General features: G+C 39.4%; 2 protein-coding genes across 2 annotated transcripts; both read right to left on the bottom strand.

Moving 5' to 3' along the window:
• Window positions 1-1,706: 1,706 nt before the first annotated feature.
• On the bottom strand, window positions 1,707-9,925 carry LRRC66 (leucine rich repeat containing 66). The gene is made up of 4 exons (XM_032186087.1): window positions 9,080-9,925; window positions 6,547-6,716; window positions 5,430-5,760; window positions 1,707-4,660 (listed from the first exon to the last, which is right to left on the bottom strand). The coding sequence occupies exons 1-4, from the start codon at window positions 9,570-9,572 to the stop codon at window positions 1,929-1,931; spliced, it is 3,726 nt and encodes a 1,241-aa protein (XP_032041978.1). The 5' UTR covers window positions 9,573-9,925; the 3' UTR covers window positions 1,707-1,928.
• An 83-nt stretch (window positions 9,926-10,008) lies between these two features.
• Window positions 10,009-18,110, bottom strand: SGCB (sarcoglycan beta). The gene is made up of 6 exons (XM_032186088.1): window positions 18,042-18,110; window positions 16,500-16,709; window positions 15,489-15,674; window positions 15,186-15,377; window positions 13,870-14,001; window positions 10,009-13,148 (listed from the first exon to the last, which is right to left on the bottom strand). Exons 1-6 carry the CDS (start codon window positions 18,063-18,065, stop codon window positions 12,945-12,947), a joined length of 948 nt encoding a protein of 315 aa, XP_032041979.1. The 5' UTR covers window positions 18,066-18,110; the 3' UTR covers window positions 10,009-12,944.
• Window positions 18,111-18,251: the final 141 nt, after the last annotated feature.

Here is an 18,251-nt window from a genome sequence, read left to right as displayed (position 1 = left end):
TATTTGTATTGGAAGAGAACATCAGTCTAGTCATATTTGAATGTGGGAGTGTTTATATCTGAGGCTCTTTATGACCTCAAATACTCGTGTTTTCCTTAGCTTTTAGAAGAGTTTGTCAATTATTTGACTTGTAATGGGCTGTTGAGTTGACCTTTTCAAAGCAAAAGGGGTAATATCTAAGCAGAACAATAGAAAAGCTGCTAGCAAAAAGACATGAAAATTGCAGCCTAAATGTCTCTAGTACATTCACGACTTCAGTTTTTAAAACAGCCATGAGTTAACCTTCCTCCTTAATACTGCCTGCAGAATTCCAAATCTGGTGGTGAATAGGAAGCGTGCTTGTAAAGCCTGACAAAGAGAGTAAAGGAAGAGGCTTACACCCTGTAAGAAAGGTGTGCCCAAACTGTTACCAAAACAGTCAGCTCTTTGGTCTTCATTTGAGAATTCATCCAGCAGATGCTGACTGCTTTTTTATGGGGCCTATTCTGTGACTTCATTTACTTGCTATCAGCTGTGGTACTAACTTATATCTTAGGTGATTGTGATTTTTTTGGTACCTGAAGTTACTGGTGAAGCTAAAGAAGTTCCAACATCCCTAGAGCAGTTCCAGTCACACCTCTTTGCAAGCATAACTTCTGTGCAGGAGGAAAAAGAAAAACAAAAAGTCGTGCCTGTCTAATGTACTTTTATACTCCTATAACTGCAACTGTTTTTGTACTAGAATAAGTATTCTAGAAAATAGTGACCAAACAAGCCAAATGAGGAATATTTTCAGTGCCCACAAGATATCCCACAAGATATGGTTGATTACAACAGCTGAAAGGTAAAGAAAAGTGAATGATAAATCTCAAAGGGATTCAGTGAGGGATTGTGTACCTTTTGGGCACTGAAGGGCCTGGAGAAATAGGGTGTAGGGAAAAAAGAGCATTGAAGGCACACAGTATAAAGAGTATTGGCTGGAAGTCACAGGAAATATATAATATCTTGTAGTATTTCTGAGAGCAGTTGCTAATGTTGTGAGGAACTAATGAAAAGGGGAAGGAGCTGAATATTTGAGTTTGAATGAATAGCTGATGATAACAAGTGTCTGCAGTGCTCAACAGCAAAGCAAAGGTGCAAGATTTAGACAGAAATGTGAAGGTAAGTTTCAGACAATATCGTCAATATTCTGACAGTAGAATTAATTCTACTTAGTCATTAATTTACTCCTTCATAAAGGAATTTTTTATTTTCTTAGTGGATGTGATGAGAACAGAAGATAATATATTTTTTTTTTCTTTCCTGTAGCTTTATGGCTCAAAGGGAGGCTTAGAAACCTTGCTGCTCCTCCTAAGTAGCGTACGGTATGCATTGCTACTGCAGCTTTCTGAGCAGAAAAAAAAAGATGAAACATTTTTTCCAATATATATTTTGAAAGCCTGCTGAACTGTGGTGGAAGCGACTGACAAAATATTCCTGTGTTTGCAAAGGTGGTGGACTTTAGACACTTCTAACCCAGAAATTTGGTTCAAAAAAGCAGAAGATGCTAAAATATCCTCTCTCATGTCTCATGTATAACGAGATTCCAATAGGAAAACACAATAATAGCGATAATGTAATAATTTCAGTGTTACATTTATTTTAGACAGAGAAATAAAACTGCATATCAGTGAGAATTTCTGAAGGAAACTAGTATCTTCATAACTAGAATAAATAAGACAGTGATTATATACTATTACTATAATTTAATAAACCTTTATTAACACTTAGAACTACTGAGTTCACTCATTTGAGTATCCTAAAGTAGTTTTTCATGTTCCCTACCCCTTTTTATTATTATTTTTTACACACAAATACCCTTGTAAGCACAAGTCCGAAGTATCTGGCTTATTTGTCCACAGACATTTTTGCACCTGTTGTATGACAAAACCCCCTGCAGGAGCGTAGTGTTACGCTTCTGTGTCTGGACTGCTGCAGTCTGTTGTGCTTTGCAACATGACTGCAAATCCGTCAAAGGCTCTTTTCTTCTTAGCAAAAAACTGGCCCCGTCTGGTCTGAGGTTTTGGAGTGAGTTTTTCACTTGAATCTGGGAGGCTGAGAGCTGTTGTAGAATCGTTCTTCAGTCCTGGCAAAGTAGTGCCGTCCTCCTTCTCACTGGAATCAGTGTTCCTAGGGGTTTTATCTCCTGTATTCTTTTGTGGGAATGAGCTGTGTTGTAGGCTTCCCTTAAAGAAACTGGATGGGACTGATAAGGAATACGCATCCTCTTCACTTGGATCCAACTGGAAATGCTTTTCTGTGTTGAAGGCTGGCTCTGTTTTCCCAGAAGATTCAATATGCAGCAAATCTGCCGTAACACTACGAGGCTGCATTTCTTCAGGAGAGCTACAGCTGCTGCTATCCTGTAATTCTACGTGTTCATCATACTCTTCTTCATTAAAACTTTGCATTTTATATCCCCAAGTCTTAGTTCTGTTCCCATGCTCACCCTGTGGTAATGAGTCTTCTTTCTCACTGCTAAGCTTAAAAGGTTTTTCAGTTTTGTCTTCCAGCAGGGATTGAAGAGGCGATTCATTGCTGCCCATGCTGGCGTGCAGTAGTGGTGCTTTTTTAACAGTTTCCTTCAAACCAATATCAATGGGAGCAAAAGTAAAAGAACTGTTCTGGGAAGTACTGCTGTTTTGTCGTACTATAATGTCCCTTTCATCATGATCACTTTCTGAGGAGCTCCCATCCGTGAGCTCTTCTGCGCTTACCTCTGGTGCATGCTCTTTCTGTTCAGTGGGACTGGATCTGGGGAAATGCTGTGGCCGAATGGGAAACTGCAGCTGCAAGTCAGCATCCTCAGGAGCATTTTCTGTGTTTCTTGCATATGGGGGAGAAGGTTTTAATGAAAGTGACGTGCTACTAAAGTCTGTATCGTGTTTGCGGGGAGAATCTGAAATAGAGTTTTGTATGGTTGACTCTTCACTGGTAAAATAGTCAAATGATTCAGAAACTTTTTGACTTGAACTAATTGAGTCTGAATCTGACGTGTTTACACTATTGCTACATTTATCAGTGTCAGGTGATGCTGCTTTAGCCGTGATAGTATCTGACTCGTAGTAGTGACGTAATAGTTGATAGTATCTGAACCCATCAGTAGCGTTTTCAAGATTTACATTGTGCTTGTCTTCATTTTTTCTAGCTTGCTGAAGTTCAGCAGCAGTGTTTGGGTGCTCTGGCCGTGCTGAGCAATAAACACTTTCACTGTCAGCATCAGCTTTCTCTAGTGACGGCTGAGGGGCCGGCAGGCTGCTGCTGACACCAGGTTGTTCCGGTTCAAAATCTTCTAAGGAGCTCTCATCACTCATTGTGAATGCAGTCCCTTCATCTGAGGAGCTGTCGCCGAAGAAATCTGCTAAATGACCTCGCTCAGCAGCACCTTCTGTTGTGCGGTCGTACTGTGCACGAGGAGAGTTTTCTGTTTTTTGGTAGTCGCTTAAACCCTCAGTCTTTGTATCTCTCGTACAGTTCCTAGATAAAGTCAAGTCTCCAACATCACTGGTTATATTTATATTGCCATTTAGACCAAGTTCTCCATCCCATCTTTGCCTTCCAGGCATAAGTTTTGCCATGTTTAGGGGTTCATTATGTGAAACGACACCTTTTCTTCCAGGAGAGACTGGTGCGGGCTCTGTAATTTCAGACTGCAGCTGCTCAGCGTTGTTTCCCACCTTGCTGTTCCTAGAATCCTGTGCACTTGTGTGGGATTGTCCTCTGGGGAGTGGGATGCCAACTTCTCTTGCGTAGGGTAAATCTGAATCTGAAGAGTCAATGTGAATCGAGTAAATGTCGGCATCTGTTCTGCTGGCTATGGGAGGGAGCCTGCTCTTCTCTAAATCTTCATAATTTGCATGTTGTGAGTGTTCCCGTAATGAAGTGTCATTGCTTATTAATTTTGTTGGTGTTATTTCCTTGTTGTTTTTGTTATCTGTCCTTGCAGAAGGTTGTCTGAACTTCATAAATTCGGAATTGCTGGAATTAGCTCTGATGTCTGAAAACACTGGGTCTTTCTTCACGTCAATCTTCTTCTTGTTTTGGTTTGGGTACTGTTCAGCATTCGGTGTGTGCACCATGCTGTCAATGATACACGCATACAAATGGTCAGCGTCTGCAGGAACAGCACGTGTGCGTTTTGAAAAATTCTCATAAATAGCGGACAGGTTTTGCTGCCTGGTTGGGGGTTGGCTTGTATAGCGCTGTCTGCTCAGGGTTTCATCTGCAAAAGCTTCATTGGCATAAGTATGCTCTGAACCTCTACTTTTGTTTCTGTGCATGCACATCCACAGGCGCGCAAGGTAGGGTCTAGCAAAAACACCCAGGCAAAAAGCGCAAAAAAACGTAATGAACACGGAGAGGCAGATGGCCAGGGTAAAGTCCACCTTTGCTCTTTCTTGTCTGAAGTCAGGGTTCGTGTCCCGGGTTTTTCTAACCAAAGATGTTGAAACCTGTTCTTTCACCTGTACGTTGTAGATGAGGTATTTCTTCTTTGTTGTATTAAAAATACACATATATAATCCTTCAGCAGTTTTTTCTGCATTGTGTATTACTAAACTGCTCCTTAAATCCAGTGTCATGTGAGGAAGACTGCTTCCCTCTGAAATCCTGCCTTTAGGTGTCCACCAAGAGACTCCATTGCCTGAAAGAAAAGAAAACACAAATGAAAACGTGTTTAAAAGTAGAGGATACTTGGCTTGCAGGGTCAGGTTATTTCTATAAAGTGATATTCTGGCCTCTCTGTGATAATTTTAATGTTATTTTTATAAACATCAATTTTCTTTTTATCCATAGTTACTTGATGTTGTGCCAAGTGTCTGTCAAACCATCTTCAGTTTAGTACTTTCTCTACGTTAAAATAAAGCACACATGGTGTCTAAATAGCAGACTTTCCACGAAAACTGGTGTGGGTGGGGGAGGAAGTCCCTGAAACAATGTACAGTCTTGGTCCTGCTGCTGGCTTTACCCTCTCACGTGCAAATGCACTCATTTCATTCTGCTGTGACTGAATACTAGAAGCAATATTGTATCCTTCTCATTTTTCTACGTTCACCCAGAATTACTACCCCACAGCTATTAATCACAGTAAGAGGAAAGCCTATTCTGTCCTTTGTTTGCATTCAGTAGATAATGTACACATTTATACACTACATACTGAAATTTGTGTATGATTGGACGTTAGTGTCACTAGTTTAATATTACAAAGGAGATGAAGACTTCTTTGAGAACTAGAACTTACAAATATTCCTCTATAATACTTTCTACTTAATTAACTGACATGTTAAATTCTTGTTCAATTATTTGAAAAATAGCATCTTTAGAAATCCACTTCTCGAACCAGGTTTCTTTGATCATTCTGCATGCGTTTGGATGTCAGCAGCACGTATGGACAGAGTCCCTGGTTTACACACCCCTTGTGTTGTCCGTGTCACAGCGTAGCACTGATGTCTGCCCTGCTGGGATTGCAGCCGTCTCGAACAAAATGCCCTCGCTGCAGTTCAGATGGAAACTGGAAAGGTACAGTACAGGTTTCTCGGAGTTGTTGGCAGACTTACTGTATGAAGTACTCATTTTTTTCCTCATGGAGTCAGAAAGAAAAGGAATTAAATGTTTGAAAGCATTCAGTCTGCAGTTAAATATCCAGGAATTACTTGACAAATCCACCTCAAGTTGAAAGATGTTCAGATGGATTATCATCTGTGGTAGGACTGTTGTCAGAGCATTTTCACGGAGATCCACGACCTGCGTGGAAATAATTAATTCAGAATTAATTCGATAAGCCTTAGACTGGAGTCTGAATTGCAATAGCAACAACAGCATTTATTTTAATAAGCAAGCATTTGAAAGAAATGAGAACAATACATCTGTTTAACGTTTCAATAATATTGCACTAAACTTTTTTGATTTAAACAAAAAAGACTGTGGTATGTTTAGTAGTCCCTTTATTGTAAATTACGTCTCTGTGACTGGGAATCTGCAGGTCTCGCACCGTGGGGTGCTTCCTGCATGATGTCCCTGGGTGCAAGGGATTTTTCAGTTGTGAAGATGTCCTGTGCTTCTTCACGACTCTCTAGCCTCCTTGGAAGTAGCCTCTTCAGCCTTATTTCCTCTGAAACTCACGTGTAATACTTTCTCAGCTTGGCTGTGGCAAAGTTGTTGAGGGCCCATGACAGCATTTTAGGGCTTTGCCTTTCTTTCAAAGTGGAAAAGAAAGGGGGTGTGTGTGGGTGTGCGCACATGGGAGGAATGGGGGAAGAAAAGGAGGTGTATGTTTATGCCAGTTATAGTGGGGTTTGTGGCATAGTTAAGTGGGTAATTTTGTGGTTGTATTTTGTGTATTTACAAGTGTGTGTTCCTGAATATACAAACAAGTATTTACATATAAATGTTATTTAAACTATTTGCGTTCATTCATCATTTTATACTCTTATCAAAATCAGACCAATATAATTGTCACTGAATAGTTGATTATTAACAATCTTTACTGGTGATTAGCAGAAAACATTGAAACAGCTGTAATGTTGCAACCTGTAAGTTGTTGAGACCCTGGAAGGCATCTGGATGAATTGTAGTTATCTTGTTGTTCTGTAGGTAGATGGTTTTCAGCTGTGAGCAGTTCTGAAAGTCATTCTGGTCAATCTGTAGTATGCCATTGAATGACAGATGGACAGACTGTAATGATTGCAGCAGTCCTAGCCCTAGGAAGAGCAAAATTATTTTACATTTTATATTATTGTGTTCCCAGGTGTGCCAAGTGGCTTTTAAAAAACCTTTGCAAGGAAATTCATTCTGTTACTGTCTACTGCAAGTAGTGGCTGCAGCCTTTGGTTTATCCTGCCTTTTCTGTTGAAGAGGTGGCCCAACCTAAAAGTTGTATAGCATCAACAGCAGGCATTTTAATATACACACAATCAAAGCATTTTTTTTTTTTTTTTTTTTAATTTAATTCACATGTCCATAAGAGCAGTAGCATTCCTTCATGCTGTGAAAATCATTTTGACTGATCTCTACTTTGAGCACGCTACTCTGGAGAATTTGAGGTGGGGAAGGAGGGGTGTCAAAAGGTGAAATGTACACAGTTTATAAAGTACAAGGATGTTAATTGCAAATAAAAGATGGAGATACAAAAGGTGACACAATTTCTCCTGTTCATTGCCAGCTGCACGTTCACACACGTTTCTCATATGGGGAATTACTTGAACCATATTCGTAGGACATATGTCTGGCTGAAAAAAAAATGCTTATGCCTGTCTGCCTGTGAATTCAGTGTGTCAGTATGTTTTACAGCATATCCTAGCTACAACAGCATCTGTCTTGCATAACTAGTTCTTCTGAATGCTAGAGATCCCTTGTTTTTCTTACACACTGCAGGGAGCCCCTAAAGCTGTAGCCTGCAGGTTCCGATGGGAACCTGAATGCTCAATGTCAGCAGAGCTTTGTAACACCTGCATGCTGCTCTCAAGTGGTTTCTAGTCATGGGGCATTGCTGAGAAGCTGCTACTTCTTAAAAATGTTGCCCTTGGTGCTATGCGGTTTATAGGAAATCTGTAATTGCTGTTTGCTGAGTAATGGATCTCCAGGTTTATTGTGAAAAGCAGAGAGAATGATTCATTCCTGCTGTAAAGCTGGAGGTAGCTGATAGGAAAGGCATTCAGAAGTGCTGGCAGTTTCATCAATTACTCCTTGTACCTGAATGAAGAATGGTAGTTCAGATGCAGCCCTGAAGCTGAAGTTATGCCAGAAGTACACAGTGATACAGCACCAGTAGGTAGCAGCCTGGTACCTGGAGCATCAACTATGAGAGGGGTTTCTTTATGACCCAAGCCCTCTGCTTCAGGTTTGTGTTTTCTTACAGAGTCTCCAGTAAGAGTCTCTGGCTTTTGAACCAGAGCACTGGTGAAGTGTTTTGGAGAGGGAAAATGAAGCTCTGAATATGCATTTAAATGAGTGTGGGATTTAAGTACTGCTTGAAGTGTGGGGGTATGATGCACAGCAATTTGACTTCTGAGATCTAAAAAATAAATTTTGACTCTCAGAAAAAAAGGTTGATCTATGAAAAGGAGTTCTACTTAGCTGTCAGAACAATCAAATCTGCATCAGTGTATTTTACACATTTACACATACAAAGTTTTTATATTTTCCATGTGGGAACCTTACAGATACAGCAAAAAAATGAACTGAAAGTTTCCTGTTTGAAAGGAATTACTTAGTGTCAAAAAAAGAGGAATGACAGAACTTGTCGGACCCTGTGTAACTGCAAAATTACTCCCTTCCAGTTTGTTTGATAGGTGTGGTTACTTTGTTTTCTCCTGGTGTTTTCAATGTCTAAAGCTAATAAATCTGATAGTATCAGGGACTGACTAAATACAGCAAACAGTGTGTATGATAGCATTGCTTGTACTGCAGCTTGCACTTCATTTAAACACTTTTTGGACAATGTGGATCTTCTGTTTATGAAGATACAGACTGTCATAAAGGCTGTGATGCCTAGCATGCTTCAGTTACTAAGAAACACTTTCTAAAAGGTTAGCAAAGCCTTAAATCCTTCTCTTATTAATGGAAGGTGTCACTTTTGGTTGCGTAGTAGCAAAATTGCTTTGACTGAACAAAATGTATTTTCCTGTCTTTATGAAATACCAAAATTGGAGCAAGTTTTATTTTAAAGGCTACTGACTTTCTTCTGAAGTGTAGTATGAAATTTATCTGTAATTTTCTTAAATGTTAAGGTCCATGACTGAGTTATGAAGGCTTGTGTTTTTCAAAGAACCTTACTTCCTGTTCTATACAAACAAGGAAAATTATTCCTGTGCCTTTTGGTGGAGAGATTTTGCTTATATCTGACTGCCATTAAGTGGTATGATTGCTAAGACTGTATAAAACCAAACAAATCCCAAACAACACATTTGCTTTAGCCTGTATTTGCATGCAGGTGAAATTTGGCCTCACTTTAAACATAACTAAATGAAACAATCATATTCTAAATTCTGTAACAAGTACCATATCATATCCAAAACCAACTTACTCCTTGGAGTGAGATCCTTAAAGATTTTGAGATGCTTACCTCTTGGAACTGCACTGAGATAATTTCTTTCAGCCAACAACACTTTCAAAGCAGGCAGGAAGTGATGGACTTTTCTATACGTTTTAGAAGCATGTGCAGGTGTAGGGATGTCTAGCACGAGGGTGTTGATGGAATTACCGTTGAGGTTTAGAGTTTCTAAAGCAGGTAAATTTCTAAAAGCAGTTATGGAGAGTTCAGAAATCAGGTTGTTACTGAGATTCAGATTTTTTAGCATCCAGTCTTCGTTTCTCCTGTTGGCGCACAGTAAAGTTGTGATGTTGTTGTAACTGAAGTCAGCTGTTAGTGCTGTTTGTGATATATCTTCTGGAATAGCAGATAGTCCAGCAAAAGAGCAATTCACTGAGAACTTCCCGTCCCACCGGCAGTCTGAGTGGTGATGTGCATTAAGAAGCTGCTGTGACTTGGTTCCCACCAATCCAGGAATGTTAAAGTAAAGGACCACAGCCATGATGCTCAAACGAAGGTTATCCATAGTATCTATATATAAGTTGTGAAATTAGGGTAAGTTCAGCATAACAGGAGTCAAGATAGGAGGCGGAAATACTTGGACGTTAAAGAAGTCAACACAGAAGAGACACCCAAACCACTACCAGTGTTCTGTCTCAAACATACAGGTTTGGCATGTTAGGTATTTTTCAAAAAGCAAGTTCATATATTAGTAAGCTTCCCTCTCCCTCCGCCTCTCCCAAAAGACAACCCAAACCTTTTCTTTCTTTTCCAGCCCGTCACGCAAGAAACGCGGCTTCTCAGGTACTCCCCAACTAAACGCAGTAGAGACTTTTGAACTGTAACTTCAGGTATCATACGCAATTACCGCTGAGCAAAGTCCACTAGCTGTATAATCCATGACAAATAGATGTGGAATGATATTCATACTTACAGTTAATAAAACACTAGTTTCACTGTCAATAAAACAACGTCTTTTAATCAGAGACTGTATTATTACAATAACACTTCTAAACCACAGCTGTGTCTTAGAATTTATTGTTTCATTTCAAAACAAACATCAGAAATCCAATTGTCTTCCACCTATTGAAACAACAACCACCTTTACAAATGCTGAGAATTCATCACATGGAAGTTGTTTCAGTGTAACCAGTATGGTATTTTTACACAGAGTACGTAGAATGTACTTTAAAAACACAGAATCTCAAGTGCATCTGTGGGATTTAAATAAGCAGTGTGCCACACAGTGTTATAAATAAGCATTGAAAAATGTACTTTAGGCAGTTAGAAGATATAAAAAACAAATTACTGCACAACACAGGGCATATATAATGTCAACATTTCTCAAACCGTGTAATGAAGGCAACAAAATACATGAACACCACATGAATAGTGGCCAGCAAGTCAATAATTTATATCACTTGGTATTTATATGACTGGTTTTGCTACATTTGACTAAAAATCCACACCTCAAAATCAATTCTTCAGACCACGATTTAAAAGTACCTTTGTGACGCATTGTTCAGCTATGTTGCATACAGTATTTGAATAAGAATTCTTAATAATTACAGGTCAAGAATCCCATCCTAGCATGTAGGCATGTCAGTATTAACTGAAGAAGAGCTATAACGTGCTGCTCATGTGTATTCTACTTGATTGAGGCAGTGTCTGTTACTGACCAAATTCTAGTTTGGCTTTGGAGGATGCTGCTGCTTATATTTATGTATACATGAATATGTGTATGTCAGTATGAATTAATGTCAGACATGTATCTTAGTGTTTACATGTGTATATATAATATGAATATAAGCAGCATTATACAATGTACATAAATATATATTTGCATATAGATGTAAGTAAAGTGACAAACTGCCATTGTCAACTGAGTGAAAGTTCTGAAAAAGTAACCATTTTATTTCCTTCTCCTAATTTAAACATCATGATTGGGACACTACTTAGAGCAGTAAAGGTTTTTAAAAATCTTTTTTGAAACGACTGATAAATATTAACTGCAGTGAAACCATGAAGGTCATGAAGGCAGTATGCAAAATGTACCTTAGTGCTCTCCTGTAATCTTTAATGTGTGTAATTCAATGGCTTTTGCTGCATTTTACCCCATTTTTGTTAGACAGCTCCACTGCTGCCCACCCCCCAAAACCCCAGCTACATAGCATCAAAATCTGGTTTTGCCTTTAACCAGTAAGAGAAATGTGACTCCTCTGACCTCCAGAGCAGCCTAAAGCCTGACCTAAAGGCTCCCCTCCAAAAATCACTGCCCCCCATACACATCCTGCACCAGGACTTACTGACTTGTAGTAAATGCAGGGACTGGGACCTTAGACAGGAACTTCTTTGCAGCAGAAGCTGACTTGTCTGCAGAGTTTGCATACTCTAAGAGCTATAAAACAAGGGTAGGTAATTTATATTCCCATAACAAATGACCAATTCTGAAGTTAATGTATAACATTTGCACAGCTTTTAGGAAGAGAAGTGCATGCTTAGTGCCTAGTGTCAAAAAAGTACTTGCAAAGTCACCTTTGTGGAAGTCACCTTTGTGGCCTTCATTATTAAGGTTATTTGATTATATTGGGAAAAAAAAAAAAAAAAAAAAAAAAAAAACACACAAAAATCCCAAACTATTTCAAACTGAAGAAAGTACATGGGGGAAGGAGGAATCTTACAATGAGCTAGTCTATTTTTAGTACAGACCACAAATTTTGCCTCTACAAAAGCAGTTCTAAGGCATTAAGAGTTTTTATAAGGCCCCAGCTCACCCTAGACACAGTTTCACTGTTGACAAGTTCAGATCCACGTGTATTTACTCTGCTGTAGTGGCATCCAGTACCATCACGTTTAGAATTGCAGACCCGCAGTTTAGCTTCAGAATTGAATTATCAGGTGCTCAGTAATGCATCAGGACTGACATTCACAGGAAAAAAAGAGACCTTAGACGCTGCAGCATCTTGGATGAGGCTGCTTACAGTCGTGCTTCGGATTATTAGCTGTTGAGTAATAGATTCGTACACCGTTCCCATTAAAGCACCCAGGAAGACACTTTTTTGGGCACCAAGCAAATTATCAGTACATCTTTGAGAACGTACCTTGTAATAAGCACATTTTATAAATACTTCTCATAAATTAAGTGTAGAATCCCTCAATTCCACAGACAGAAGGGGAGCTCAAGCAATGCTTTGGTAATTGCAACTTTCACTTTTACCAGCTATGCTATTTCAAAACTGAAGTTACGTGTCCATGCTCCATGTTACTTTGCAAATATTATTTGTGCTAGCTTATTCTTTTTAACAATGTGACCGTAGATGACAGACTTACTGCAATATTATAAGGTACCATTAGCCAATCTGCCACTAGCTTTCTTTTAGTACATATACAGTAATCCACATAATTTTTTTGGGGGGGAGATCGTTACAGCAACCTTTGGCAGTAAATGCTGAGAAGACAAAAATTTGCCACTTCAGCCATCCTGTGGAAAAATGCACATCCAACAGCAAACAGGCACTCCTGTTGAAGTACTTCAGATTGCAGTTGTGTTCTCAGCAATCCTCAAGGTTTTGGGATGTAGGCCAAAAACCTCTTTTAGTGGCAACTGAAGCCAGTCGAGGTTGTTGCTAAAATCATGTTCTTTAAATGTATTCTACTGATCCCAATTCAAGAAGATATTTCAGTGTGCGTGTAAACTGAAAGCTTACTAAAACAGGGCTGCTATCATGGCTAGCAGTATGATGACATAATACTGTTGAACGTGAGTCTGTGCTTAAACATAGTATGTAATAAACATCAGTATAAACTCCTGTAGAAACAGAAATCCTTGAAGGCATGCAGTTACTTCATACAAATATATGTAAACACATAGAGAACTCTCCTGGTAGTGCTTTCTGTTTTAGTGTGTGGCTCCACACGGATTGACAGAGGTCTGACAACCCATGTTATGACCTGTCACTTGAACCTTGAACAGCGTTCCATCTGCACACATACACAGCTTGAAGCGCAGCCAGTTGCCATTGTTAAACTGTTCCCCATAAGAAGAACTTGGCAGTCTCGATGGGCTGACCATCACAGTTCCATTCAGGATAATGCTGTTTTCCTATTAAGAAAGAGGAAAAAAAAGTATAACTTCTTAGTTAAACAAGGCAGACTGTTTTTTAAAAAGGACAAGCTAGTTTAAGCAATAAATGACATTTTTAAGATGGCTGTAGAAATCTACAGAATAAATAACATATCATAGAATGTCTTGGGGTTGGAAGGGACCTTAAGTGAATTTTAAAAAAATGTATATGAAATGGGAATCAGTGTTCAAATTTGTATGTGAAATTCATTCACACCTGAAATCGAAGTACATTCTTCCCCTTCTTGAAACTTTTCCATCATTCTATATGCTCTATGTTGTTAAAAATCTCCAAAAAGCTTAAATGAATGCTGGTGAGCCTTGCTGTGACGGTGCAGGAAGGCGGTGCTCCTTAGTCTCTGCTCCTCTGTCAAAGGTTGCTGTCCACAATAAGGCCTCCAGAATGGGATATGTATTCTCTTTGGTATTCATTTCAGTGCAAAGACCAATAGCTTACCTTAATTGCTTTGTGGGTTTTTCATGTCTTACAGAATTAAATCACTGTAACCTAAAAACTACTGAACCACTAATTAAAAGCAAAGTAATAATCCCTTTTAAAATTCTACTACGTGTGCTGACTACAACTAAACTTTTATGCCTATTTTATATAAAATTTTAATCCATACAAAGTTACAAGAGTTTACTATCAGCTTGAATTTGAAACTAAGACATTCAAAAAATGCTGTTTTGAAATACTTACTGCTTTAAGTTCCATGTTACCCCCCATTCGAAACTCAATGGTCTTGCCTGTGATGAAAACACCTTCATTTCCACGGACAATAGCACGTCCATCAACCTTTATGTTTAGATCACTGGTTGCATTGCTGGTAATCTGAGAATGTAAACAAACAAAAGTAATAGAGATCAATGAAAATGTACCACTTGGGTTTATCTAGGTAATTTTAATTACCTTAAGAATGTTATTCAACAATTTAATAAAAAAATTTCAATGTATTTTATACCCTTCTAATGTTATGCCTATGAATCTTCTGCTTGTTTTTTATTTTCTACATTTACGTCTATAAACATGGCTTACTTAATTTTGGAAGGTAAGTAAAATTGTTTGTTTGCATATGGTTTGATTGTGATTGAAATGATTTGTATGATGATTTCATGGGATGCGCAATTAACACTGCTAGCAATTGCAGGCTTCCTTGTAAGACGTGATTATGTAAACGTATTCTTCTCTTTTTATTTAATCTATTTCTCTTACATCTATAAGGATATAGTTATTGTTTTTCTCTCCAGTGTTTACTGTCTGTTAGCCTGCAGAGCTAACATGAAGAAGATCAAACTGAACTCTCTTTTTTGTTCCTATAACACACAATGCTCTATAAAACCACCAGCACTGCTCTTAGTGTTGCAAAACAGAACTGTGGGCACTACTGTCTAAAAAGCCTTCATGATGAGTGACGTTATGAGTGCAAGAAATTTCAGTCTGACATTAACTGACATTTGACATATATGCCTGCCTACCAGTATGTAGGTTTTTTAGTTCTCTGATAAATCAAGCATATTTAATGTAGCAACCAAACTAAGAACACGTTTAACCTGGAAGCCGTGAACTAACACAACTCTTGTAATGCTGTAATTGTTCTCCACACTTCCACTCAGGCTTTTGGAATTCTGATGTACTAACATTTATCACCAATAGAAGCATGATGTTCTGGTAGCTACTTCTGGAAGTTCTTGCTAGAAACAACAAAAAAGCTTTTCATAGTGGTTTTATTTCTGGAACAGTTATCCATGTACAAGGAAGTGCATAAATGCTTGATAAAAAGTCACACAAGTTTTCTAATCCTGATAATGGAGCTAGTATGGTATTCCAAATGTCATACTCATTTAATAATGTCAGTTTTCATTCCTTATTTTTAGCATCAGTTACGTTTTCAGAGATGCATTTCTAGTCAAATTTGTAAATATGCTTGAAAGTAGTATTTTTTTTCCTTATTCTACAACTAGAGCAATTCAGTAATTACCTTTTAGAAAGGGTTTTAAAAGTTCAAAATGACATACCCTCTCCGTAGAGGCTTTTTGCACATTCAAGATTTTAACTCCATTTGGCAGATGAAACTCATGAGTTTCATAGTCTGTGCTGAACAGGGTGTTTTGTGTCCGGGGGTCAACAAATTCCATGCCAATATCACTGGTAATGGAAGTTTTGTCTTTTTCCACACTAAGCTTGGTTGTTCCTTGCTGAAATACAATCTGCAGAAACAGTGTTTTACGTTAACAATGTTTCACATTTAATGTTTATTAATAATGCAAGTGCAGTTCCATAGTGTTGCTCACACACTTTCAATTCATGATATAACTTACAGGCTGATTATTTCCAGTGATCACCAAATCTTCATTACGTCTGCCTCCTACAGTGCTTTTATATAAGGGATGTATAACACCCATGTCAGAAACTTGCTTAAACCGCAGTAAGCCACTCTCATGGAACTCCATACTGTCACAGCCATTGGGGCCAATTCGAATCACAGCCCAGATAACAAGTGTAATCTGAAAGAGAAACACACATTTTCAAAGATTACTTTGATTGTTTGGACAGTGTCACAAAAAGTATTGTATGAATTAGATGTTTTATTTGAAGTAATTACTAATGCTAGCATTTAAGTGAGCTTTTGGTGTGAATTTACTTTAGTGTGTGCAATTCCTACCGGAAACATCAGAATACCTGTAACTATTAAAAGCATTTTCCATGATTTCTAGACTCATCTGAAAGGGTAACTAAAATATTCATCCATATTTATATAATTGAAATTAAATCATGTCCTTAATTAATATTTTTCCCATTTAAGGGGAGCCATGGTATCATAAGCCAAACAAATTCCCTGAACAAAATATCTCGATTTAGAATATACTTACTTTTGAACTACAAGAAAGCACCTTCTGATATGCGTGTCTCATTACAAAAAAAAAGAAAACCCATTGCTTTTCTCTGATCAAGCAATAAAAAGGTGGTAGTTACAACAATGGATGTTTAAAGTGCAGTGGCTGATTAATTCTGAATGCTCATGTGCTGCTCAGTTATTACACATACAATATTCCTGGCTTACCAGATTATCCCAAATGCATTTCTACTGCACTAATAACACTTTGCATATCCTTCTCCTCCGTTTGATAAATTGTAGGTTCCTCATGGGACCACAATACTGAAGTAATGATGACTAAAATGGTAAGATTCTTCTGTCTAATCCTGCTCAGACTACAAAGGAGCACAAAGGAGAGGAAAAAAAGGAGAAATCTCCTTCAGCCATAGTGGAATAGCTTTTCTTTCTCTAATAGACATCTTAACATTGCTTACAGCCTAAGCATTATACTCACAATCAAATTGATGACAGCCAAAATAAAAAGAAGAACAATCACACAAATGGCCAAGTTGCCTTTCCTGCCACGTAAGCCTGTCTTATGGAGACGGTCTTCATCAATTGGAATGTATCCAGCTTTAAAGTTACTGTTGTGCTCCTTGTTAACATTCCTTCGCTCTACAGCCTTCTCACGCATTGATTTCTTCACTGGTCCATTGGAACTTTGCTGTAATACAAAGCATGGGTTAGCTGTTGTAAGGCAGGTAAATCCACCAAAATGATATACAAAAAATACAAAATGGATTAGTGGAATGTATTATATCCAGAATCATGTTATACTGCAGTCTGCTGCTATGTACTTACACTATACAACCACCGCAATCTACTCTAATGCTCTCCTCTTTTCACTAAAATGAAAATCCATGTATTTTCAGACAAATTGTAAATTGTTTTTATATCTCATTTTTATCATGACAGGAATTACAACTCTGCTGCAGTACAAAAAAAATAGCTGTAATGAACTTCATCAGGCTTCTACCTCTTGGGGATGATACGGAGTGTGATCCTGCAGGTCATGTACTAATGAACAGGATTTTAGTTCTCCCCGCACTAATGCAGGAGAGTCTTAGGGAGTCTATCAGAACATGCAGGAAGAAGTGTGGTGGAGACAGCTTTCAGGTTGCTGTGATAGTATGAGGTTTGCATTCAACTTCTATGACTTGAATGTAGCATTACAAAAAATACTGCAAAGCTTCAAAGCTGGCATGGGGAACTTGACTGGCCTAGCGTTAACTTACTCCTTTGAAGTGCTTAGATTGCAAAGTGTATCCCCACAATTTGACAAATTTTGATGTAAGGGAAACTCTTGTAGATATTGATTGGGAAAGAAAGAAACCTTGATGTATTTCTGTATCTTTGTACAGTATTTTGTTCCACCTCTCCTGAATGCAGCAGGTTGCAACAGAAGGGTCCAGTTCAAAGAAGGAGCTTGATCTTTTTGATGATACTAGGTTTGTTCACCCGAAACTAATCCTGAAGCTGCACAAATTTAGCTTTCACTGAAGCATGCAAACTCCAATGCTGAGGCCGAGACCGAATTAGAGCTGATGTCTTATTTATACATCGCCACAGCACTCCCATACTCGCACACCCTCGTCCGATGACTCACGCACCCGCTCTATTTATACTGACCGAGCAACTCACGGCTTGGGGTCACAAACTAGCGGCTGACACCTCCTCGCACAGAGCCGCTACGCTCATGTGGAGGAATGCCACAACGCCTCGCTTCGACAAGGGGAAACATTTTTCCCTTTGGGCGGAACGGGACACGGGCGGAACGCGCCACCCGCTCCTGTTCAGGCGCTACCCAAGCCTCACCCCTCCTTCCCCCAGGGCACCGTCCCTCGTCACGTCCACGCCAAAAAATCAAGATATTTTTTGGGGAGAGAAGACGTTTATTTGGCACCACGGCGCCGCGCCCAGCACCAAATGGCAGCGAAAATGGCGGCCCCGCCCGCAGCCCCCTCACCCGGCGCGGCCCCTGCCCGCGGGGACAGACCTGCTCCGAGGCGGCCGCCGCCATCTTCCTCCGCAGCCGCTGCGGCTGCCCTGGGCTCCCCCTGCCGGAGGGAGGCAAGGAGGGAGGGAGGGAGGCGGCGAGCCCGGCTCCGAGACCCCGCTTGGCTCCGTCAGGGGAGGTGCCTGGGCAGCTCCCTACCGCCCCGCCATGGCTCCGGGACGGGTCCGGAGCCGGGCTGCTGGGTGCCCC

This window comes from Aythya fuligula, chromosome 4 (assembly GCF_009819795.1).
Source record: "Aythya fuligula isolate bAytFul2 chromosome 4, bAytFul2.pri, whole genome shotgun sequence".
Taxonomy (NCBI): Eukaryota; Metazoa; Chordata; class Aves; order Anseriformes; family Anatidae; genus Aythya; species Aythya fuligula.
This window is presented reverse-complemented; position numbering and strand designations above follow the sequence as displayed.